This window comes from Alosa alosa, chromosome 4 (genome assembly GCF_017589495.1).
Source record: "Alosa alosa isolate M-15738 ecotype Scorff River chromosome 4, AALO_Geno_1.1, whole genome shotgun sequence".
Taxonomy (NCBI): domain Eukaryota; kingdom Metazoa; phylum Chordata; class Actinopteri; order Clupeiformes; family Clupeidae; genus Alosa; species Alosa alosa.
Window position 1 is genome coordinate 7,112,393 of NC_063192.1, and position 26,572 is coordinate 7,138,964.

The following is a 26,572-nucleotide window of genomic DNA, read 5'->3' on the forward strand; positions in this document are numbered from 1 at the left end:
TGTGCGCTCATCAGGGCTCTCCACAATCTAGTCCCCTCACACAGTAGCTCCGGTCCCCTCCCAATAACGTAACCTCTGGGTCTTTTGTGCATAGTGTGTGATGTTGGTGGAAAGAAGATGACCTCACTGTGGGGAAAATCTATAGTATCTATAGTATAGTCTCATGGTTCCTCAACCACATGTATCTACATGGCAGTGTCATATTGCTAATTGAATATCTACCATTGGAGAAAATGCTAAAAACACACACTTGTACTCTTAAACATGAAAGTATTTTAACTTGGCTTTCATGCACACGTCTGTTATGCATGCCTTCATAATCTTTCAATATTAATATGCAGCCACAGCAGATTTATTGGCTACCCTGCATATCAGTCATACATTGCAATATAAGCTGCTGGCACAGGAACAATAGAGCTGGCGTTAATGTATGGCTGCCGACGGACTGAGTTGCGCTCAGCTCATTAAAGTGGGTCAGTGGAGGCTACTTCTAAATGAATAAGCACATGCTCCAGGCTTTCTCGTTAGCACAGAGGCTGGTGGCTTGATGGATATGTGGGATGTTGTTGACCTCAGATGATACTTATGGGTCAGCCACCCTGGCAGTCAGCAAAACACCACCTCTCTCATATAACAACATCCAATCCTCTCAGGTTGGCCGATGCGATGACCCGGCAAGGGCACTGGGCCTGGAGAGGGAGGGAGGGGGAGAGAAAGAGAGAGATAGAGAGAAGGAGAGAGAGTCAGGCGGAGGTGCTGTGAGACTGGCTAGAGTAACTCCCTCCTCAGACTGGTTCCTGTTCTCTCTCGGTGGATGGCTCGTTAAATAGAAAACACCATTGGCTTTCTCAGACCACTTCTTTTGTGACAGTCTGGTGAGATTTCATTCTCGGGTCTCTCCCTGGCAACTAATATGAGTCACAAAACAAGACTCGGGGCAAAAGCCATGCAATTTGGTACCATTGCCTTTTTCTCACAAACAAAATCATCTCTCGGCTGCAATTTTTCTTTTGCTGCTACTTTAAAAGATTCTTGACACTAGGCTCAGGCAAGTTGAGACAACTTTTTTGTGGAAAAAAAGCACTCCTCTTATAAATAGCAACGCTCTCATATAAATAAATTATTTTTTTGTAGAATCGGACATCATATCGAATGGTGTTCTATCTGTGTTTTTGTCTGTGTCTATTCCCTCTCGCAAGGACAAGTACATTGGAAAACAATTGGATTTTGAGCAACAGAATGAGAATAGCAATGAAGCAGGTGCTAGATCAATTCTCATGTCTTCTTCCAGTCCCTACTCCCTGAAGATTGTAGTGAAAGACCTGAGACCTGGTGCAGTCCACCTAACACTGACCTCAGTGAGCTCAGGAGAAGATGACAGGTAAAGACAGCAGTGAAGCCCATGCAAGCCCAAGCATGATGGTGAAACATGATGGTAATTTTGATACCACAAATGAATGAAAACCCAGTCAGATCAATGGTAGGAAAAATCAGGAATAGAGTTTTATTTACAATAATGCGGATCAAAGAAGAGACAGCATGACTTCACCTAAAGATCCATCAGCTGCTCTAACTAGACAAGGAAATAGTTAGGGTTTAAGTATCCTTCCAGGCTGACGGGAGATGGCGTTGGTCATCCCATTTCACGTGGACTACACTGAATCAGACTCTGATTAGTGGCAACCTGGCAATACGGAGAAGATACAGTAGCTACTATGCAGCCATGCAGAACACTGAAACACTGCAAAGTCATAATATTCCCACTTATCTCTTAACACATAGTCACACAGATATACACAGGGACAGTACAGGAACAGAATGAGATAACAACAACAGTCATCTCATTTGCGAAAGAGCACATAACAGAAACACCATGACATAAACCACTTATGAATAAAAAAATAATAAGTTCTGAATCCAATACTCTCAAGCATCACCTCTGTGGCCCCTGCTTCTGTGCTGTCTACCCCACTCCTGGACTCATAGCGTAAGCTAGGAGACCTGGGTAACATACTGGAATGGAATAGATAACTTTATGATGGCAGACAGACATAGATGTGAAGTAAACAGAGGAACTTGGGCTGAGCTCCCCACTTGTTTCTCTCCTCATGCATTATGGATGTTGATATCGAGGCCAGTATCTGATGCTCTGTACAGTATGTGATGCAGTACTATAGGGATCATCTGACGACATGACACACAGCCTTTTCTGTGTTTTTCTGAATTTGAAAAAAGATTAATTTGGAATGACGGCGATAAATGAGATGAATACCTGCATATTTACAGTTTAAAGCGGATAATTGTTAAAATATACAGAAGGTATTCTTTCTGAGTAATCGTGACCTTTTCATTTTTAATTGTAGTAATAAAATGGTAGCTGTGTCATATGGGGATAGCTAGGCTGTAATCTGAAACAGCCACCTGATTTTGTCATTTGTCAGCCGGATTCTTGAAGCGGATGCTTCTCTGCTATCAGTTATGGACCTCCAGCATCTGATTGCTCTGAAGATTGGATTCAGTAGATGGGATTGGGGTCAGTCAGTCAAGAATGCTTTATTTGAAGATATTACTTTTTTCACATACAGGTAGAAATGGGACCTGCTACCACTTTATGTCACTTCACATACGGCAATTTTTAAATCAAATCTTACTGTTTAAGACGAAACATGTCTTTGCGTCTAATATACAAGCTTCTTTATTATATCATATCTGTATATCTGTATAATGTTTTGATACATCAATATATATATATCAATATATATATATATCTATATATATATATATATATATATCAGATTCCTTCCTTAGCTTTCTGGATTTAATGAAAATGAATTTTGATCGTAATACTGTGATGAGCATGCATATTGGTCATACACAACACATTAAAACACCTAGTACATGTTTTCCCTGACATTACATGCACCCTGTAGTGAGCAAGCTTTCATTTGGGGAAAGTAAGTCTAGATGTCTTTGTCACTCAAAATGAAAATGAATGAGGAAAATCAATTGATCACCCCCTTCAGCTGACTGGCTGAAAAACATCAGTTAACAACCAAAGCTCTGACTAGATATTGATTCATTGGCCACAGGAAGATGGAGACAGATGATTGAGCAGTAACTAAACTAAGGCCATCCTTAAAAATATTTTCGTTTGCCGTAACCCGACCGACCCTGTCAATTTAGAACCGACCCACATATTTATTTTTTTTCCCCTTTTTAGTCTGACCGACTTGCCGGGTTGTAAACTTATGCTAAAGACCGACCGATTTTTTTTTTTTACTCTAAACAACCAATACAAAAAAATACTATTTATTTTAGTAGGCCTAAGTATTGTGAATATAAATTGCCTACATACAAACGTAGGCTCTCTTAAATAAAACCCTGTGGCGTCATCTGTACATCATTGGTTTACGCATGTCACACTATGGCCTAGACGCTTCGTTTCATTCACACAAACATCTCGACAACGCTCATTACTTGGCACGAAGTTCTGGAAGAACTGTGTCCAGATCTTTTCCCATTCCTTCTCACCTCTAGTCTAACGGTGACCGTGTTGAAGAATTGAAATTGGTTGTGGTCTATTCAGTATTTCTGAAAATATGGGTCCGCAAGACTTATGGTCCGCGGAGTCGTGGAGTGAAATTAGGCCCGGTTCTTCGTCTGATAATTTGCTGCGAAGTTGATAAAGATACCGCGGGCCGACAAAAACAAACGTTTCTGCTATCGATGTCATTAAACATGGAGCCATACAATAAAGTGGTGGTATGAGCGCTTCATTCAATGCAGGCGCCTGCGCGAGAGAAACTGAAAATAATCAATAACGTTGGTATCAAAGCTTCGCTTCAACCTGTTGAATGCTATTTAATTGTTTAACGACACTTGATAGAACGACGTTGATTTTTGGAACTTCCATAGAAACAGAGCAGAGACTGTATAATACACTGTATAGCACTGAGTATTGTATAGTCAAATTTGAATATAACGTGGCCAAAAGCTATTGTAGCCTTCTTTCTCTCTGTTAAAGATCAACAGATCAGTGATTTACGCCTATCTGCTCGCCAAAAAAGCTGGTATTGTGTTTCCTGAATCCTTACATTCAGGCATTCAAATTAAACTTCATTAAAAAACATGTATTTTTTTTTCTCCATACCAATGTATGATGCTTGCAGGAGGGAAACATCCCAAAACAATAGCACCCATATAATTGTTGCTGTTTTGAGAAGTATTTCTTTTCTTATGCAAGCATCATGCAACCATGCAAAAGTAATGAAACTAATTATATCTTACATTACTAAAGCAGTCCTCTGATGTGCATGTCACAAAATATTTAAGTGAAAGTGCATGTATAACAATCTAGGCATAATAATGATTGTGATAATGACAATTTGATTTGGAGGGAGTGGGGTTGGGTACGTGTAGATGAGCCTTATGGCCCCAAAGTCTGCCATGACTGGGCCTCAGGTCAAAGAAGTTTGAGAAAGGCTGGTCTACATAACCTGCATCAGATTGAGGTTTGCAGTGATGCGCCTGAAGGCACGGGTTGAGGACCCAGTCAGTTACGTCACAATATGCACAATTGTTTAAATTCATACCTACGTAATCACCATGACCAAAATTGTACTTTTTTTTTTACTTTGAATCTTGGAAAAAAAAAAAAATATTGACCTACCTACCGACCCATTTTTTTTAATTTTTTTGGCTGTTACTGCAAACAAGAATATTTTTAAGGATGGCCTAAATAAGACTAACATGTTACTGTACAATCACTCCTAATATGTGTTGGATTGAGGTGAGCAAGAGTCCTAGTGTATGTAGCTGAGAAAACACTGTTGCTTTTCCACCACTATTTTATTAAAGGGAGATAATTCCACATGCCTCAACAAAAGCCCCCTTCTTAAACCATTACATTAATACACAGGATTAGGTGTTATAATCCCTTGTGCCAAAATCCAAGGTAAAAACACATTCAGAAGCCCCTGCCCAATTAACTTTAAAAAGCACTCTAACCACCAATTTACCAACCAATGGTCACAAACACAAGAGAAATGGCCCATCTTACAGCAGTATGCAGCATCTCATTGGGGTTATCAAGTGGGCACCCTCATTCACCAATGTTTCGCTAAATTAGGCCCACGACACCTCATGAAGTCTTAACAGTGAAACCAGCGTCCTGGAGACACTCCCTCCATGTTGCCACCATATTACCACATTCAAATATCCAAATACTCTTACACAAGCATCTTGTCTATGCATTTCCTCCACTACCATTTTCCTCTTTTCTCCTGCAGAAGCCTTACTCCACAAGGGTTTACCTGCGTCCAACCCTAAACACCCCCACCCTTGCTGCACATGGCCCATTATATCCCTATGCCTCAATGCTGATTGAGCTTGTTTAACTGCCTGTTTTGGGTTCCACTTCCTCCCTGCATTAACTGTGGGTGCAACCCTCACCACTGGATCCTTGGACTGAGTAAGTCATTTCCAATCTAGCCTTAGCGCACTTAAATTCTTCTGTCAAACAAGATATTGGCAACTCTACAATGCCCTTCCCATACAAGGCTACACTGCTTAAGCAGTGTGGGACTCTGAGCCATTTTCTGACAAAGGAGTTGATCATTTTTTCCATCCTTTCTACCTTTGACAGGAACTTCATAAACTTTCAATTGTCATATTAGCCGAGGCAATAAACCAAACTGCAGCCACCACAACTTGAGCTTACCTGGCAGCCCTGACTTGGCAATTTTTGCAATACCTTGCCTAGTGTCCTGTCTCAAGTCTTCAACCTGTGACTTGTCACTGAGGTTTGCATCATACCACCTTCCCAGACTCTTTACTGGTGGTTTCTCCAGAACTGTGGGCATCACCTGTTTATTTATAGCAAACTTCTTATCTATTACCTTCCCTTTAACAATTGAGAGACTCAGACTCACTTGGCTTCACCTTTGCAGGCCCATTGCAGATTGCTATTTAACTTATCCAGCAACCTGTTGGTGCATGGAATGGTTGACGTCATGGTTGTCACGTCGTCCATGAAAGCCCTAATCGGGGGGAGACATGGCCCTCCCTGCAACTTCTCCCCACCCACTACCCATTTTGAGGCCCTAATAATGACCTCCATTGCCATTGTAAAAGCAAGTGGGGAGATTGTACATCCCGCCATGATTCCTATCTTGAGCTGTTGCCACCCTGTGGTGTACTCAGCTGTTGAATTTCCAGAAAGTACTGTATGCTTTTACTAGGCTTTTGGATTTTGAAATAATCAAAGGCCTCCCACAAAAGACTATGCTGTACTGATCCAAAAGCATTAGCCAAATCCAACACAACGTGCAGGTCTATCCTCTCACGCTTCGCTAACTGAATTTGGTGTCAATTCATGCTGGTATGCCCTAAGCACCCGGAGAAGCCAGGGATTTCAGTTTTTTGCACCGTGGTATCAATTAGTTTACCACAACACTGAAGAAAACCTCCCCTTCAACATTCAGTAGACTAATTGGCCTAAATTGATCAGTCTCCACTGCGTCCTTTTCTTGGGGAATAAATACACATAAAGCAAGGAAGTTGTTTAACGTGTCTTTCCTATGGCAAATATATCATGTTACTATGTGTATCTCCACAAATAAAACTTAGGAAGGCTGGGGGACACCAGGCCTATCACTGATCCCTTTTACTAATCTATCACATATTCAATAAACATAATGATAGCACATTATTTGTGTTCCTTCAAAATACAATAACCAGCTCCCTCCGAATTTAGGCAAAATGTCCTGTTTTATGTGCTGCTATGTATTGCTGTGAATCTCTACCAATGTTGAGTGTCACCTGGTGTTATATTAAAGCAAGCACGCCTTATGAGACCCCCTGGTTTCTGTTGTACTGCACAGCATTTTAACCCTTTGTAAGAAACAGGAATCATGTTTTTTTTTAATAGCCTGGCATACACTTTGGTCATTACGTCATACTTTCTACTTGATTCAATAGCACTATGTCAAAAGCAGTAACATAGTTAGCCAAGAAGACAGCATAATTTTTTTTTTTTTAATTCCTGTATTCCATCCTGATTAGAGAACTGTGATGTCTGCCTGAACAATGGTGTGGCTCCAGTTAATTCCTTTTGTACACAGGTGTTTGCCAGCTGAGGAGCAGGATACAAATGTTTCCTATTCAGTGAGATAGACACTATCAACACTTAGATTACCTCTCCGCGTTGGTAACATGTCCCAAATTGAGGCCATCCTTAAAAATATTTTCGTTTGCCGTAACCCGACCGACCCTGTCAATTTAGAACCGACCCAAATATTTATTTTTTTCCCCTTTTAGTCCGACCGACTTGCCGGTTGTAAAACTTGCGTTAATACCGACCGATTGTTTTTTTTTTTTTACTCTAAACAACCAATACAAATGCAATAAAATAATATTTCTTTTAGTAGGCCCAAGTATTGTGAATATAAATTGCCTACATGCAAACGTGGCTCACTTAAAAAAAAAAAACCTGGCGTCATCTCTACACCATTGGTTTTACGCATGTCACACTATGGCCTACGCTTCGTTTCATTCACACAAACTGATAACGCTTTTACTTGGCACGAAGTTCTGGAAGAACTGTGGCCAGATCTTTTCTCATCCCTCCTCCCCCTAGTCTAACGGTGACCGTGTCGGAGTATTGAAATTGGTTGTGGTCTATTCAGCATTTCTCAAAATATGGGTCCGCAACATGGAGACTGCTGGTCCGCGGAGTCGTGGAGTGAAATTAGGCCCGGTGCTTCATCTGATAATTTGCTGCGCAGTTGATCAAGAAACCGCGGATCGACGAAAAAAGAAAACAAACGTTTCTGCTATCGATGTCATTAAACATGGAGCCCTACAATTAAGTGGTGGTATGAGCATTCATTCAATGCGCGTCTGCGCGAGAGAAACTGAAACTAATCGATAACGTTGGTATCAAAGCTCCGCTTCAACCTGTTGGAAGGCTATTTATTTATTTAACGAAACTTAATAGAACGACGTTGTTTTTTTGGAACTTCCTTAGAAACAGAGCAGAGACTGTATAATACACTGTATAGCATTGAGTATTGCATAGTCAAATTTCAATATAACGTGGCCAAGAGCTATTGTAGCCTTCTTTCTGGGTACATGTAGATGAGCCCTATGACCCAAAAGTCTGCCATGACCGGGCCTCAGGTCAAAGAAGTTTGAGAAAGGCTGGTCTATATAACCTGCATCAGAATGAGGTTTGCAATGGTGCGCCTGAAGGCACGGGTTGAAGACCCAGTCAGTTACGTCACGATATGCACATTTGTGTAAATTCATTCCTACGTAATCACCATGACCAAAATTGTACTTTTTTTTTTACTTTGAATCTTGAAAAAAAAAAAAATATTGACCTACCTACCGACCCATTTTTAATTTTTTTTGGCTGTTACTGCAAACAAAAATATTTTTAAGGATGGCCTGACCTGCACAGAATCAGTACTCATGCCAAATATCGTCTGTCTGCATCTGGTCAGGCTAGTGCTATCTCACCAGGCGGCTGCAGCTATATCCACACATTCAATGGCACCAGATATCACAAAAAGCTCTCAGGAAAAGACTGATTTATGTTCCGTCTATACAGAGACCATTCACTTTATGTTCTTGGTGTTCCAGCACAACCTAAAAAGCAAGACATTATTCTCATAAAGGCTGTTGTGAACAGTTGTTTTTTATTAAGGTTACATTCAAGAGCTTTGCTCCTTTCTTTCTTTTTTGCTGCCTTTTAAATGTGCAAAGGGTGCAAAGTAACTTAGCCAAGGTACATACAACCTATGTCTTTCATTATGGACTGTAAATCCTTTGTAAAATAATAAACTTAACTTGCAAGCCAACAATAGTGATGTAAAAAAAAATCAGGATATCAAAGATATTGATCAAGTCTTCGTGCAAAGCTTGTTCTGGCAAGGAACAGGTTGGCTACAGCTGATAGAGAGGGGAAATAGTCTGTCTGTACAATTATGAACCATCATTTTTGAGAAATGAGTTCCTCTTGTTTCTTCTCCTTACACTTTCATCCTGTAATGTTGGTCAGATCTCACATGCCATGCAATAAGGTACTTTATTTCAGTGCAGTGAAAGACAATTCATAAAATGAAATTATAACCGTGTTGGTATAATGCATTAAAAAGCAGTTTCTGGCCTTTTTACTGTGAATTTACATTGAACACGATTTATGTATGTAGTGCATAGAGTGTGTGAATTTACTACTGGAAAACAGATTAATGTCAGAATTAATAGGATATACAGGGGTGAGAATTTTTAAAAGTAAATAAAATGCTCTCATAAAACATGAAATACCTTAAATTATCAGTGAACTACATGGGACTTTGTTGAAAGAAAGGACCATAAATTTAAATTGGCACAGTTCCATGTCAAACAGGGTTTTGAAAACTATATTACTCACCACTACAGTTTCTCTTAAAGAATCCATTGAAACACCGCCTACCTAAACTAAACATTCAGAGTAATTTTTTCTTTGAAAACTAACAGAATACTGGGAACCTGCACAAACATTTACCACATGTTCTGAATATTTACACAGCCAAGGCCAAGACTTTAGGTTTTCTAGCAGCATTTTGGCACATTGCTGCCACCCACAGGGCTGTAGAAGATGTTCAACTGTTGTCCACATTTCTTGGAACTGTGCAAAAAGCTTAGCCTGTAAACCAGACTCTCTGACTTTGCAGAGAGTCTGGCCAGAGAATGTCTAATAAGGGGAGAACCGCCACTCTCGGGAAACTTCCGGTTTCTGAACTGGTTGCAGTTCCTTTTCTGGTTCCACATGAGGGCGCTCACGCATAAGTGAAGAATTAATGAAGGCCTATGGAGCTGTACCCCTCAAATCCACTTTTCTCGGGATATAATTTTTTGCCCAGAAATTCGAATGTTGCAGTCAAAAGAGGGGGCAGAGAAAATACAAACCGCTGAGTATTATATTTTTTGAGTCACTTATTTGTTCTAAAAAGCCTTTCAAATGTGTCAATGACGTCATTCATTAGCAGAAAGCTAGTGTGTTGAGGGCAACAACGACCCAACCTGTAAGAAATCGAAAGGACGTGACTACTCGTTCATTCAACTTTTGACCTATAATCCATATTGAGCTTGCAGAAACCACAATCAAATCTTCAATTTCTCAACGACAACCAGGTGAAAGAGACAAATTTAGCCGTCTAGCTCCATAGATCCCTATTGTTTTTGCACTTATTCGTGATCGCCCCTAGCGGAACTGCAACATATTGCAGGTACAATGGAGTTAATAGGGAGTGATCCGGCTCTCCGTAAACGGGCTCTGGTCTGGCCTAGATCCATAGGCGTACGTTTATTTCCGGGTGGGAGGGCAGTTTGAGGTTTAAAATCATTGGAGTTCCTTTGAACCGCTTTGAACCAATCACTAACAACCGGCGTTTCGTCATACAGAGAAGTTTCTCTGCATCACGCCCATAACAAGCAAGCGTGCATCTTATCAGCAAACAGTCACACGTTTCATCTGCGTAACTCTCGCCAAAATGCATCATATAGTGTTTTGTGAATGTACCCAAGTCCTTTAATGCTCGAGTTCATCGGTCCAAGCGATCTGCTTCGGGGGCGGGGACATAGTAATTGAAACACCATGCCTGGGTAACGTAATCGCTCTCAGGGACGCCCTCTGTTCGCTGGTTGGTTTGGCTGCCCAACCTCCGAAGTAAACGAGCGCGAATCAACCTATTCCAGACGGAGTACTGTAGGGAAAAGAAATCGACCGGAAGTACTTTGGCAAGCTGAGGCCAGGCTACAAAAAGCTGACCATTATGCATCTAAATCAGAACATCTATAGTTTCACTATCAGCCTGCAGAGTAAATCAAATTAAATATGTCCTGTGAAAGTTATTATGTTGGGATCCAAACAGTCATAACTAAATGTAGTGTTTGACAGTATCCAAGTCAGTCAACCCTGTGGCCTAATTCTTAAATTGTGCAAATAGGCAGAAACAGTTAGATAAAGCTAGTAACCAAAACCTCTTATATATCAATATCTATTCCGAGGTGTCATGCTCAAAGCTCTGAACTGATGCAGAGTTAGTTGTGCAAATAAAGGTAACGTGTGCCAGTTCATTAGGAGCATAGGTAACCATGCCAGAAGATTCATACGTACATTTTGTTTTGGGCCTCAGGCTCGTCAGGGAGAAAGTGTTGAGAAGTGGCCACTGGGTCTTATGCTATCACATGGACAGGTCTCTCAGACACTAAACTGACATCAGGCCCCGGCCGTACCCCAAAACCTCCCCTGTAGACACATGCCTCTCCAAGTCAAACATGGAGCCAGTAACAGAAAATAATACCTGCTGAGGGAACCTTTCATAGCTGAATTGGAGTGAAAAGAGCTAAGGAAGCACATATCATCTGTAATCTGTTATGAAAATAAAAATAAATTAGAGATGCCTCCATTCATCTTCAAATTCTCTCATATTAACTGCTGTGATAGAATTAAACTTGCTTCACATCAGCATACAGAAAGGCTGACTGAAACTAATAGATAAAGAAAGCATTGTAAAACAGGAACTATTACTTGCTGCAAACCTTCTGCAAAGCATAGAAGAATGTATCTGCTATGGTATCATAACAATGCACTGGTGAGAATGTGTATTGTTTACCCCAAATATGCACTTGGCATAGGTGTTGGATATCTACATCATGAGTATGTGTATGTATCTGTACTCATGAGTTGTGTGTGTGTGAGAGGGAGAGGGAGAGGGAGAGGGAGGAGAGAGAGAGAGAGAGAGAGAGAGAGAGAGAGAGAGAAGAGAGAAAGAGCGTGTGTTTTAATTCATACATTTCAAATCTGGGCTATAGCTTAGTACGACAAGCTGAAACATTCTTGACAACCTAAATCCAAGATATTTTGATTGTTGATTGTGTTTTCTTTTCTTTTATTCATAATTGTAATACTCTGCTTTGTTCTAACTTGACTTGCCTTGTATGTACTGCTCAGCATTTTTGTTACTGCCACTGTTTTTGCACTGCTTTGAAATAGCCGTTTTATTGTTTTATCCTCACAGATTTCAATCAAGGAGAACCAAAGGCTCAACTGAAACCTTTTCCAACGTTCATCAGTGGCCTGGTGTGTCTGATCCTTGTCCTGGGGGCTGACTGCAGGAAGAATGGGAAAATGGCATGACTCCTGGTCTAACCTGACGGGTGCAAACGACCTTGTTTTGTTTACAAGTTCTCGTGTCACGCTCTACTTCCAGGCCCGCTCTCCACACTGCCCCTCTCTCCAGGAGAGAGGGGATGGCGCGCAGGGTGTGTAGAGCTCGGAGTCCGTGTCTGACTCTCCCTCGGCCAGGTAGGGCCTGAGGCGGGCACGGAAGGTGCCCCCCACACCCCCAAACACCCCGAGGCCGGAGGGTGCGGGCATGAAGTCGTCCTCGCGCGCCTGCGAGATGCTGAAGCCGCTGAAGGAGCGCTCCAGCTCCTCGTGGTCGACAGAGGGGATGGACATGGACGTGTCGCTGTCCAAGCCCGCCGTGGCGGCGGCGGCGGTGATGGGCCTGTGCCTGCGGTGGCGGCGCTGGCGGCTGCTCTCCACGGCGTCGTGCAGAGGCGGCGGCGGGATGCGGTAGAGCGAGGGGTCGTCCGTGCCGACGGGCGACACCCCGCGGCTGCTGTTCCAGCGAGGCACGCAGAGGGGCTCGTCCTGCGGCGATGGTGACGGCTGCGGTGGCGAAGCCTGCCGGTTCCACGGCATAGTGGACTGATGCCGTGTCTCGCAAGGCGTGCTGCAGCCCAGCGGAGGCGGCTCCGCACCACAGCTGATCTTCTTCACATCCTCCTCTTCCTCTTCCTCTTTCATGCTCTTGTCCTCTGGGCTGTGGTAAGGAGGAGCAGGGTCAGCCATTTTGAAGCCGAGCAAGACCTCGGTCTCGGAGCGTGGAATGCCCATGCGTTGCATGTAGACCTGCACCAGGAAGTCCAGCTTCTTGTCCATGGTAAGGACCTTATGAGAGAGAGAGAGAGAGAGAGAGAGAGAGCTCAGACTCAAAACCAGAGCAAAAACAGAACATACACTGAGAGAATTGAGGAGTTCTGTATGTAAAATGAACCCAGGGTTAGTGATAATGGTTACAGTGGAATGAATACAGTGGAACATCTTAGTTTGCTAGACAATCAGGTTCACCACAGACACCAAGTCCCCAAAGCCAAATGATATCTAAACAGCTGCAGAAACGAAGAGGAATGAAGAATTTAATGTGTGGGGGATGGGTCTGGGACGCCAGATGCCACTGTTAAGCCTTTGGAGTTGTGAGCCTAATTCAATAAAACACCAATGTAAGGTACCTGCTTGATAACCTCAGTGAAATGCTCTAGAAAGGCTGCTCTGTTGGTGATGTGTTTTGCCCATGAAGGTTTCTTTGTTATGTTTTCGATATATACTGTAGGCTTGGTTGTTGATTGGCCACTGTGTGCAGTTCCCTACCTATCACACTAGGAAATGAACGCCTCTCCTGTGTATATATGTGCAAAAAGAAATGGGAAGTACCTGCTTCTCCATGCGACCCATGCGGCCCATCATGCTGGGGTCCTCGGGAGTCTCGCTCTCCCCCGAGGTCTTGGGCTTTTCCTTCTCGCCTGCTGGGGCACCAGCTTTACCAATTATCGTATCAACTCTGGCCAGGTGAACAACCAACAGCGTCTGTCAGGTAACACTACACTGTACGTGGTGCTTTTCATAACCCACCTCTCCTCATGCACAAAATGGAACAACAAACCAGGACTTTAACAGTCGATAAACGACCAGCAACATTAAAGATCCCATTGGGGATCAATAAAGTATCCATCTATCTATCTATCTAAGACAAAGTACAGTGTATAATTATTATACAGACACTACACTGACTGAATTGCACTTGCTCAGTTTAAGCGCTTCTCAGTTGATTTCACAATGCTATCTTGAAGGTGCACCAGGCACATTCACATACAATATGCTGGGTCAGCTTGAACTCTTGCTTGAAAATTGTAATGCAGCACTGAAGTAAGCAAACATCTGCTTTTGACTAAAATTGTAGCAATGGAAAAACAGTGGAGCTCATAGCACCCATGCATACATGTACATTCGCATGGTCCGGTTGAGAAGGCCCTGTGCCAGGCCTAGACATGAAAGGGAGGAGGAGGGAAGCCATTTTAATCGGGCTCAGCTGGAGAAAAATAATATGGGGGTTAAGGGTGAAAAACTGGCCATCGTAAAAGGAACAGAGTGTTCAGAGGGGGAGAAATGTGGGAAAGATGTGGTACCATCAAATGATGAAGTATGCTATCGCGGCAATTTGCATGCTTCATAAGAGTCCATGCCAAATGACATCTACTTCATACATGCACTGAGTGTTCTGTGTAGCTCACTATTATTGTGATTATGTGTGGGTTTGTGTGTGTGTGTGTGTGTGGCTGTGTGTGTGTGTGTGTGTGTGTGTGTTTGTGCGTGTGTGTGTGTGCATGTGTGTGTGTTAATTTGTCCCTGGCACCATGACCTGGTTTCAGAAAGTTGCAGAGTCTAGCCGACAGAAATGCTGTTTCATCTTTCTGTTGTCTACAGAGCTCTCAAAGGGCCATGGAGGGCAATTTTCACATTAGGGGGAAAATCTCATTGTTGAGCTATTTTGTATTTCCTGGCAATAGTTTTACAATCCCTCACAATAGTTTTATGTTCTCTTGCAATAATTCTATTGCATTTCCTCCAATAACCTTTATGCTCCTTCGCAATAGTTTTCACAATGCTATCTTGAAGGTGCACCAGGCACATTCACATACAATATGCTGGGTCAGCTTGAACTCTTGCTTGAAAATTGTAATGCAGCACTGAAGTAAGCAAACATCTGCTTTTGACTAAAATTGTAGCAATGGAAAAACAGTGGAGCTCATAGCACCCATGCATACATGTACATTCGCATGGTCCGGTTGAGAAGGCCCTGTGCCAGGCCTAGACATGAAAGGGAGGAGGAGGGAAGCCATTTTAATCGGGCTCAGCTGGAGAAAAATAATATGGGGGTTAAGGGTGAAAAACTGGCCATCGTAAAAGGAACAGAGTGTTCAGAGGGGGAGAAATGTGGGAAAGATGTGGTACCATCAAATGATGAAGTATGCTATGCGGCAATTTGCATGCTTCATAAGAGTCCATGCCAAATGACATCTGCTTCATACATGCACTGAGTGTTCTGTGTAGCTCACTATTATTGTGATTATGTGTGGGTTTGTGTGTGTGTGTGTGTGTGTGTGTGTGTGTGTGTGTGTGTGTGTGTGTGTGTGTGTGTGTGTGTGTGTGTGTTAATTTGTCCCTGGCACCATGACCTGGTTTCAGAAAGTTGCAGAGTCTAGCCGAGACAGAAATGCTGTTTCATCTTTCTGTTGTCTACAGAGCTCTCAAAGGGCCATGGAGGGCAATTTTCACATTAGGGGGGAAAATCTCATTGTTGAGCTATTTTGTATTTCCTGGCAATAGTTTTACAATCCCTCACAATAGTTTTGCGTTCTCTTGCAATAATTCTATTGCATTTCCCTCCAATAACCTTTGCGTTCCTTCGCAATAGTTTTCACAATGCTATCTTGAAGGTGCGCCAGGCACATTCACATACAATATGCTGGGTCAGCTTGAACTCTTGCTTGAAAATTGTAATGCAGCACTGAAGTAAGCAAACATCTGCTTTTGACTAAAATTGTAGCAATGGAAAAACAGTGGAGCTCATAGCACCCATGCATACATGTACATTCGCATGGTCCGGTTGAGAAGGCCCTGTGCCAGGCCTAGACATGAAAGGGAGGAGGAGGGAAGACATTTTAATCGGGCTCAGCTGGAGAAAAATAATATGGGGGTTAAGGGTGAAAAACTGGCCATCGTAAAAGGAACAGAGTGTTCAGAGGGGGAGAAATTGTGTTACCTTCTAACTTTGTGAGGGAATGTAAACTTTTGGCGACGGAACGCAAAAACATTGGAAGAGAATCCAGAACTATTGCAAGGGAACACAATAGGAGCTCAAAAAAATAAATACATTTCCACCTTAATAAAAATGCATTTCTGCCTTGTCCCCATGGGGGATCCATAGTCCAAGAATCAACTTCTGTTGAGGACAATTGAACTGTAAATTGCCATTACTCTGTTCTGTTTTTGTTTAGTGGTGTTACTGGGCTCCAATACACATACTGTACTGTATGGCACACATGAAAGACCACCTCTGTGGCTTAAATCTGTAGGCAGTAGCCTACAATAGTACGTTTTAGTGTAGCCTATGAGAGTGTGTGCATGGCCTGCTGTAACAGTAAATATGTTGGTAACAGTGAAATTCTGTTGAAATAGTATAACGTTTCATTTAGTTGTTCATCTCTACTCGCTGTTATGGGGCCAACTGAGTAATTATTTGGGCCCTTTCTGTCATCTGGCCTGCTTGAAGGCAATAAACAACAATAGGGTTCAAAATGTGCAATAAGAAACAGATGAAAGTGGTCAGAAGCAGACTTCAAAGTGTTTGACTTACAGTAGGAGCCTATTTCCCTTTCTATTATCATAACAAGCTTTTCTGCCGAATGATGTTATTTATAGGCGCTGGTTACGTAAGCCGGTCAGATCCGATGGTGAGCTGTTTTGTAGCCTTGCAAGCAGGAACACGTCTTGTCTAAGATGGCAAGGATAAGACACCAGCTTCCAAACTCAGAACTCAGACATACATTCATGTGAGCGTCTAAATAAAGTCAATGTGGAATAACCACAATGTGAACATGCACACTTAGGATTCCGAAAGACATCGAGATTGCTAAGAAGCACTTATCGATTGCATCATCAGAGGTATTTTGCTAGTGGCAGTTTCTAGGCACATATATCATCCCACCGTTTCCTTCATTCAGATATATTCAATCTGACTATTCGCACTGTCATTCGAGACCATTCTGAAGAAAATAATTGAACTCAAAGGCAAAAAAAGAAAAACATTCTCAAAGCTGCAACTGTTGTCTCATGCATACAAATGCCATGCGGAAATAAAAGACATCCACCCTAGCTATATTTGGCACTATTATTACGTACTTCTTATGGCGGGGTGTTGAGGGGGGAGGGGGCCCCACAATCAAATCTACCCTGGCAAAGTGCATAGAGAGGACATGAGGGCAATGCTTCATCAGGCAACAGACAGACTCTATGTGCTACAACAACACCGATGAGGACACTTGTGAACAAATAAGCATGAATATATTCCAGACACCTTGGATGTGGCATACACAGACTCTCTCACACACCACTATGGATCATGTGTTGCTTAACATTTAGACTATGAGTAGGAACTGATGATTTTCAATGTTGTTGGAATATATTGACATATGTGTGGGACAGTTTTATGATCACACAACATATTTTAAAACTTATTTGGGAAGACGGTAGGGGTGGGTGGCGGAAAGAAGAAGGACAAAGTAGCCAACTGCTGTGCCAAAAAAATAAGACGTAAAACATTCAGAGGGTTAAATTAGTTAAAGGAAATGTGGACAGACCTCTATGCACATACATAATGGATATTTACAAGACAAATTAAACAGAATATGTAATATATTAACATCAAACAGATTAGAAGTTATTTTGAGGACAGGATTACTACTCCATGTGCTCCACTTGATTAAAAACATGTTCTTTATGCCCAAAGGTCAATGGTTACATGTAGATATTGCAAACATTCTCATAGCTATACTGTACATCCTCACAAGCTTTAGCCAGTGGATTTCTAACACTGTATTGGGGATTCAAAGTCTGAAAAAATGTAACATTTGTTGTAAACAAAGTCATAGTTCTTATTTCTTCAGATGAAAGCTTCATGGGAGATCAAGAATAAACAACCCTCTCTTTGCAGGATAGGAAAATGGTGGTTATGAAAAATAAGGTTGTTATTGTACACCAATGGACTGTACACAGTGTATGTGTATGAGGAAAAGTTGACCATGTAATTGGAAAGGACAAGGTTTTATAAACAAATCTTGGTCGAGTTCATTTGGATTAATTCACAATAATTTACAAAAAAAAAACCTCTTTTAATGTCAAAGTGAATGCAGATTTCTACAAAGTAATATTAATTAATTAAAAACATATGTAATGCAAGTCCCTTTTCAAGTCCAGCCACAAAAGCTCTATTGGATTAAGATCTTGGGCACACAAGAACATCCACATTGTCGTCTTTTTCTGTGTAGTTTTCACTGTATGCTTCAGGTCATTGTCTTGCTGGGAAGTAAATATTCTCCCAAGTCAGACTGAATCAGATTGTCCTCCAGGATTTCTATATGTTTTGCTGAATTAATTTGACCCTTTACCTTTACAAGCCTTCCAGGGCCTGCTGTCGAGAAGCATCCGCACAGCATGATGCTGCCACCACCATGCTTCAAATTAGAGATGGAGCGTTTGTGGTGATGTGCAGTGTTTGGTGTCAAAAATAGCAAATGAACAGATGGATCATTTGGAGAATAAGTCGAGACAAAATAATTTGTGCATTTACAACGTAGCCGAAAAGAGTGAAGGGAGTGACATTATGACATTCCTCGATCGACTGATTGGGAAAAAGCTTGGAGTGCAGGGGGATTTGAACATTATGTATGCCCATCGCACTTATCAAGAACGTAAAGACTTTGTTCAGCCCATTATTGTTGCCTTCCTTAAAACCGCATTAAAAGACTCGTCTTGCAAGCTGCCTGGGCAAATAATGTAATGCTAAACAATACACGGATTTACCTTGATCACGACTTTAACTTCAAGGTGAGACAACAAAGATCCCTCTACAAGCCTATCAGAGTACAGTTAAAGGCCCAGGCCATCAAAACCCATATTCTGGTTCCTGCTAAACTGTTTTCAACTATGACGGGTCTGCAACAATCTTCCCAACTCCGGCTGCAGCAATTAAAGAACTGGAAGAAAAAGGATTATACAAGGCCGAACGCGAGAATCCACGCTGATTAATGAACTCACACTGGAGGTATGACTAGAAAACACAATGACTTGGACATTGATCTGGTTTTCCTATTTACTTAAGAATGCCAATGTAGCCCTTGAACTTTTTTTTTGGTTACTTTCTTTGTTCATATCTCTCCTTTGCAGAGACAAAAAAACAAGGAGACATTCGGTGTTTATTGAAATGTTTAAGTAGGCCTAGTTCATTGGGAACGCTACTGTTTGTGTTACATAAAAAAAATAAACTAATGATTTGATTATAGCTTTCGATACTCAGTGACAGCCTAATGCTATTCTGGAGCTAAACAAGTTTATTTAGGATATGCCAGAAAGCGATTGTTTGGTTATTGTAGGGACTGACACAAATGGGGGAGGCGGGCACTCCATAAGCTGCCTCAGGGTATGTAGCCTAAACACGTGGTTACATTGACCCTAACTCTTAGATAAAACAGTGGTCACCAGAAGATATCACCCAGCAATGGGGTGGTGCAGATGGAACTTTTTTGTTGGTCTATACAGTATGTGAGTGAGGATGTGTGTTTTACATGTGTTAAATGTAGTTTTCTTGTTTTTCAGTTTTTGTATTTGTATAAATCCTACCTGTCATGCTAGTGATTGGTTGTATAAGTGTTTTCTTTATTTTCTGCTATGGATAAATCATTAAAAGTAATAACATGGAATGTTAAAGGTATAGGACATCCTATCAAAAGGAAAAGAATACTCTTAAAAAAGAGAAAGTGGGTATAGCCTTATTGCAAGAAACTCCTTTCACCTGAAGAACATCTTAAACTACAGAAAGATTGGGTTGGACAGATTTTCTTTTTATCTTTTAAAACAAACAGCCGAGGAGTTGTTATTTTCTTTCACAAATATATACCCTTTGAATTAAATAATCAGATTTCAGATACAGAGGGAAGATATATATTGGTGAATGGGAAAATTTGGGGCAAAGAGATAACTATACTTAATATATGCTCCTAATACAGATACACCTACATTCATTTCTGATATGGTCTCTCTTTTGAATACACAATGCACAACATTTGGATTGATGGGAGGAGATTATAATTTAACTCTTTCATATCTGGATAAATCCTCGCACTCTGGAGGTTCCAACCCTAAATCTGCAAAAATGTTGCGTGCATTGGGATCAGAAATAGGGTTAATAGATGTATGGAGAGAAATTAACCCTACAAAAAGGGATTATACCTTCTTTTCCAATAGACATAAATCTTACTCTCGTTTAGATTCCTAAAAAATGTATGAAGTTTGTTTCATCTTGTGACATACATGAAATCTCTATATCAGACCATGCAATGGTCTCCTTGGATATCACTTTAATTGAAGCTTATACATCTAAAATGTGGAGATTTAATAACATGCTATTAGAAGGTGAAATATTTTTGAGAGAGTGCATTGAAGATTTTTGAGAATGAGAGAGTGCATTGAAGATTTTAATACTTACAATTTATCACCTGATATAGCCCCATCCATACTTTGGGATGCCGCAAAATCTACTTTCAGAGGACACATTATATCATATTCTACACAAGCAATGCTGCCCTCTTTCCCCATTATTATTTGTTATTGCTTTAGAACCGTTTGCTGAGATGATCAGAATGAATCCTATGATAAAGGGAGTGACAGCAGGTACACTACACCATAAAATGTCACTATATGCCGACGACACTCTATTATTTGTTACTGAACCTATGTCAACTCTACGCCATGATTTGGCAGACATTCAACATTTTCTTCAGACTTCAGGAGACTTCAGGGTATAAGGTTAATTTACAAAAATCAATTGCTTGCCCTCTAAATATCCCAAATGGAAAAAATGTTAAAGAAGAATGCCCCTTCTCTTGGTCAGTAGATGGCTTTAAATATCTTGGAGTACAAGTGACACCCACCTTGGACAAACTATTTCAGGAAAATATTATAACCCTTTGCTGGAAAAATGCAAAAAGAGGCAAAAAGAAACTTCAGACTTGGTCGGCTCTCCCACTGTCCCTTATTGGGAAAATCAATGTTATCAAAATGAGTATACTCCCTAAGTTTATTTATGCATTTAATATGTTGCCATGTTATATTCCCTTTGCTTTTTTTAAGCTAATCAATACAGTAGATGATGAACAAAATGTATATGGAACAATAAGACCCCAAGGATTAAGCTGTCCACTTTAACAAAGTCATGTTTGAAAGGGGGGTTAGGACTTCCAAACTTTCTATGGTACTACTGGGCCTGCCAAGTTAGAAATATAATAAGTTGGAAGCTGGGAACTAGTTCTCTTTGGGTCACATTGGAATCACTAACATGCTATCCATTGGAGATCACAACAACATTTTATGTTAATAAATTGCAGTCCCTGATGAGTGTAGGGATGCCCCCTTTACAAACTACATTGAAAGTTTGGCAGGACTGCAATAGGTATCTGAATACAGAAGGTCATATAAGCAAAGAGTCTCCTATTGAATTTAACCCCGACTTTCTAGCTCTCTCTCAAACTGATTTTCGAAACTGGACACTTCATGGTCTGAAAACTTTTTCAGACATGTTTGAGGAGGACTCTGAGTCCATTAAATCCTTTACTGATATTTGTGCAGAATATCAAATATCCAGAACAGACTTTTTTTAAATATTTGCAAGTTCGTCACATCATTGTATCTTTATATAAAAAGGGACAATTTAGAGACTGTATCCCACTGAGCTGGAACAATTTATTATTACTGCTACTTCAGTTAAGGGGAAGATATCCCACCTGTACAGAACTCTGTCTGAAGTTCACAGAACTCTTTTTCTTTTCTGAGAACAAACTGGGAAATAGAATTTAAAATGACTTTCAGTGAAAAAGAATGGTTAATTCTGTGCACCCAATTTACTGCACCTTTGACTATAAAGTTAAAGAAACTAATTATAAATTCCTGTATAAATACTATATAACTCCAGTGAAGCTTAATAAGTTTGATGGCACTAATTCTCCTATGTGTAGAAAATGTGAAACTGAATTTGGAACATTTATGCATCTATTTTGGCATTGTAAAGCTGTTCACTCCTTTTGGGAGAAGATTCATAAAGCAATTCAGGATATGTGTAACTGTACTTTTGAGCTGTGTCCTATTTTATATTTGTTGAATTACGATGTGGAAAATAAGTTTCCCTACACAAGAAAAATGTGTGTTTATAATGCTTTCCTATTTTGCTAAAAAATTTATACTTAGTACATGGATTTCCCAGTCAGGACACTTGGGTCAATGCCTGGAACAAATAATAGACTTGTTGCCCATTGAAGAAATCACAAGTAAACGACATTCAAGACTGCAAGATTACTTATCCACTTGGTCCTTAATATTGAATTATATACATACTATAAAATGACTAACTTAGATTGAATAATGGATAACCCACAGACTGTGGTAACGTAGGATTATTATTATTATTATTGTTCTGATTGTTATTGTCTTTCTCTTTCTTTTCTTTTCTTTTCTCTGTCCTGTGGATGTGTCTAGATGTGTTGTCCCTGCTGTTTTGTGTGTTGTCTTGTTTAGATGTGTGTGTTGTATGTGCTAAATTGTGAAAATAAATAGCATTTGGTCTGATGGCCAAAAAGCTCAATTTTGGTCTCATTAGACGTTTGGTCTCATCAGACCTTCTCTCATTTGACCTTGGAGTCTCCCACATGTCTTTGGGCGAACCTTAGTTAAGATTTAATATGAGCTTTGCCACTACCCCATAGAGCTTTGGAATATATGTTTAATTAATTAACATTACTTTGTAGAAATCTGCTTTCACTTTGAAAAGGGGGAAATATCCAAGGGGGTGAATATTTTTTATAGGTTTAGATGTACTGTAAATGTCATGTCAGTCACCCTGGACACAAGAAAATGGCCATGCACTTGTGAAAAATGGTTAAAAATAGTGTGATACTCTTTAAGAATATAATGTTCTTGTACATCATGTTAACAAGAACCCTTGAATTATTAACTTTAGGCTTTAGAAACATACTTTGGCTATAGTCTGTGCATCTCATCAAATGTTGTGGATGCAAATAGCACCCGTTTCACAGAATGACCCATTTACTGTATATCTAAAGATATGTATCTGTAAAAGGATAAGGAGATAAGGAAAAATATTTTAAAAGAATGTGTTAAGATATGCAAGTAACAATGTGTCAGTATCTTCTAGAATTAATGAAATTAACACAATAAAGTATAAAAATCAGATATTATGCCATGACTGTAGATATACATCCATAGATGTGGTGGTGTAGCAGGGGCTTGCCTGGATTGAAGGCTTTTGATGCGTGAGAGCATGTCCAGGTGTCCAGCAGAGTACTGCTCAATCACATCCATTACGTCGTACGGCCGCAAGCTCTCCTTAAATCTCTTCTTTGACAACATGAAGCGCATAATGCTGATGATGAAAGATTTGTTCTTATGTTAGACCATCTCCTTTCTATAGCACATATCTCATTTGCTAATTAACAGTTTTGATGAATAACAGAAAGCAGAGCTCAATGCTGTAATTACTCATACATATTGTAGGGACACTGATTGATAAAAGTGTCATTTTGAATGGGCAATTCCATGCAAACCTGTCACATCCATAACACAAACTAAATACCATGGCATTGTGTTGGCTTTATGGATGTGACAGTTTTGCGTGGAATTGCCCAAATACGTTATTAAGGAACCACTTAATTCTTTGAAGTCTTAAAGTTGTTGCCATGGGCTCACATCTTACCAGACTGCTCGAATGGTCACCTTCGCACCAGGAGGTAAATCCCAGGAGGGCCTTTTATCCCCGAGCTCTTCTCCAGGAAGGCTTGCCTCTGCAACAGACCCCAACCCCATCAAACAAGCCTTATATAGATCTTCCATATCTATAGAACACATGACATGAACTGATGAGGCTCCACTGCACCCATTCTTATGATGCAATTGGGGCAAATTGAAAATGTTTCAAAACTAGAAGTCTTCTCTCCCCCCTCTTTAACTTTACAGTCTTTAGTACTTTATGCCCCTGACCTGGTAACAAGCAGTCATACAGCATGGGAATGAGCAAATGTACAAAAGCAGTCTAGCCAGGATAATATAAATAAACAAAATAATATTGGATTCATCAAAATCAGTTAAACTGTTGGTGCCAGAACATAAACAAAGTGAGAAATTAGCGTTGGCTTTCCCTTTGCCGTCAGATGGAGGCTCTAGTCTGGATTAACACAGAGACCCAGCTTGCTTGAAGAAGAGCAGGTCAGGGCTGTTAGAGTGGCCTTTAGTGGATGATCGGTTGCTATTTTACATATCTAAATGTGCTGTATATACTGTATCAACAGGATGCCAATTTGAAGTCTACATGAGAATATGGGGATTTGTGAAGCAGCCACAAAAACAGTGTTATTATGTTAGAGAGAGCTGGAGATACAAAGGACATTTTTGTTCTTTTAAAAAGACACAAAACACAATCCACTTGACTACTGGACATGCATTAGCACTCTGTGGGATATAAGTACGGCTCATTTGCACCCAGCAGAATTGAGCAAAGCTCAGTGAATACCACTCAAGCATCACAGTTTTGGCCAGGCCTTCAGGAATAAATAAGGTTTTTTTTCTCACTTCATGCTGTGAACAGTGTGTTTTGGGCAGTCAGTTATATACATGGCTGTATAATGTATAACCCAAACATCAGTAATGTAACTGAGTGGTGTGCTGTATAGAAACCTCAGAGTGCTCTAAAAGAGTACTGAGAATTTTAGCACCATAGTCAACATTACAAACACATTGTGTTGGCTTGGCTCTCCTCAGCAATGGCCTGGTCAGTATCATCATGTAAACAAGTTGTTTGCTGTGGCAGGCAGGAAGTGATTCCAGCTGAGGTAAAGGCCAGTGGATCTGCTGAGAGCTGTGAAAGGCCTGAGGATCTCCACATGCAAATAGACAGGCAAATGGGGGGGAGCGAGCAGCCAGTGCAACGCAGAGCAGCAAACCCAGCCTGGGCTCATCCAGCATAAACACAGCAGCCCCATCAGGTAAACGTAGCACAGATAGAATACTCTCCACTGGAAATACAATGCATTCCATGCAACTGCCACTAGAGGGAGGTATTGTGCTCCCACGCCACAAAATATACAGTACATCTTCCCACTTCCTGTAAAAAAACAAACCCTAGGCTGTAAGTAGAGTGGATGTTTGGGGTGGTCCTCTAAGGTGTCATGCCACAACATTTCAGGATTTATGCTGCTTTGTTGACGCCAGATAAGTCAAGGCTGTTGGGCCGCAGACACCACTTCCCCCCTCAGGCACAACAGAGTGTTTTAAAGCATGTCAAGCACATGATTGACAGAAAAAGTTGTGCACCATCAGGCACCACTGTCAGACAGGTGACTCATCCACCTGGCAGGTGACTAAGAGTGCACTCTGCCTCTGCGGCTGAGTCAGCTGGCTTCTTTGAAATCCCAATGCCTTTGACAGCAGGAAGTCATCTGCTAGTCTGTCAGTGTTGCCCAAGGGTGGAAAGTGAAGTGATTCTTCTCTCAGATGCGACAGTTCAGCTCAGCCATTTTGAGTGACACATAACATGCACTATAATTATAAAGAGAAAGTGTATGTATCTAACTCAATTCGTTAGTGTTATTTTAGTTCTCTGGACAGACAGACAGCTCTTACTTATTAAACCTTCAATGGCTGCATGGATGTAGAGGATAGAAGAGAGGAGTGGTTAAATACTGTGAAATGATATCAGACGTGGTGAAAATAAGATCACTGCAGTATATGAAAATGTACTAAATGTGAAAGATCTCTGATCTACTGAAGATCAATGTATAAACAGGTTCATGTAGTTTGGCTCGTTTCATAACAAACAGTAAGGAAGGCATTTAAATCCAAACTAACATTTTAGTTATATATATATATATATATATATATATATATATATATATATATATATATATATATATATATATATATATATATATATATATATATATATATATATATATATATATATATATATATATATATACACAATATATATGAAATATAAATATAAATAACCTTCTTATTATTGATGTTTATGATTTTGTTTTTGATGAAACTTTAAAGAATGTAATCTAATCAACTCATTGTGCCATGTTAACTGTAGGTCTATTAGTGGAAGGAAGGTCTGCCAGGCTCAGGCAGGCATATATTAACATACAACAGTTTTAACTCAATCAATTGCACATATTCCTACTATTGATGAAATTGGAGGCTAACCTGGAGATCTCTTCACTCCAAAGTCTTCATCCTGTAGCTCAATCAACACTTCAGTACATGGCAGAGAGAAGTAACCAGTAAGTTTAGTAAGATGGAAATATAAAAGTAGTCAAAGTCAAAGACAATGTTAATGCCCCTTTGCCACATAGTCATTGCTCTCACTTGCTGTGAGTGTGAGTATGTGTACTGTACGTGTATGTGTATGTGTATGTGTATGTGTATGTGTATGTATGTGTATGTGTATGTGTATGTGTATATGATAATTCCTTGTGCCCTCAGTGCTACTTATATATCATGTTCACGTCTTGTCTAAAATGTGCAATTGTCTGTGATGACATGACGAATGCACTA

General features: G+C 40.5%; 1 protein-coding gene and 1 long non-coding RNA gene across 2 annotated transcripts in view; one reads left to right on the forward strand and one right to left on the reverse strand.

Annotated features, from left to right (window-relative positions):
* Positions 1 to 2,457: 2,457 nt before the first annotated feature.
* Positions 2,458 to 12,151, forward strand: LOC125293800. Its single transcript, XR_007193430.1, has 3 exons — positions 2,458 to 2,533; positions 5,289 to 5,470; positions 12,066 to 12,151. It is a non-coding gene; the product is annotated as an uncharacterized LOC125293800 (long non-coding RNA).
* Positions 11,758 to 26,572, reverse strand: part of LOC125293799 (potassium voltage-gated channel subfamily KQT member 2-like) — a 34,695-nt gene continuing 19,880 nt past the window's right edge. The window contains 6 exon segments of the mRNA XM_048241928.1: positions 11,758 to 13,003; positions 13,547 to 13,673; positions 23,250 to 23,381; positions 23,712 to 23,799; positions 25,634 to 25,651; positions 26,222 to 26,269. Coding sequence (XP_048097885.1) covers positions 12,248 to 13,003; positions 13,547 to 13,673; positions 23,250 to 23,381; positions 23,712 to 23,799; positions 25,634 to 25,651; positions 26,222 to 26,269 — 1,169 coding nt within the window. The 3' untranslated portion in view covers positions 11,758 to 12,247.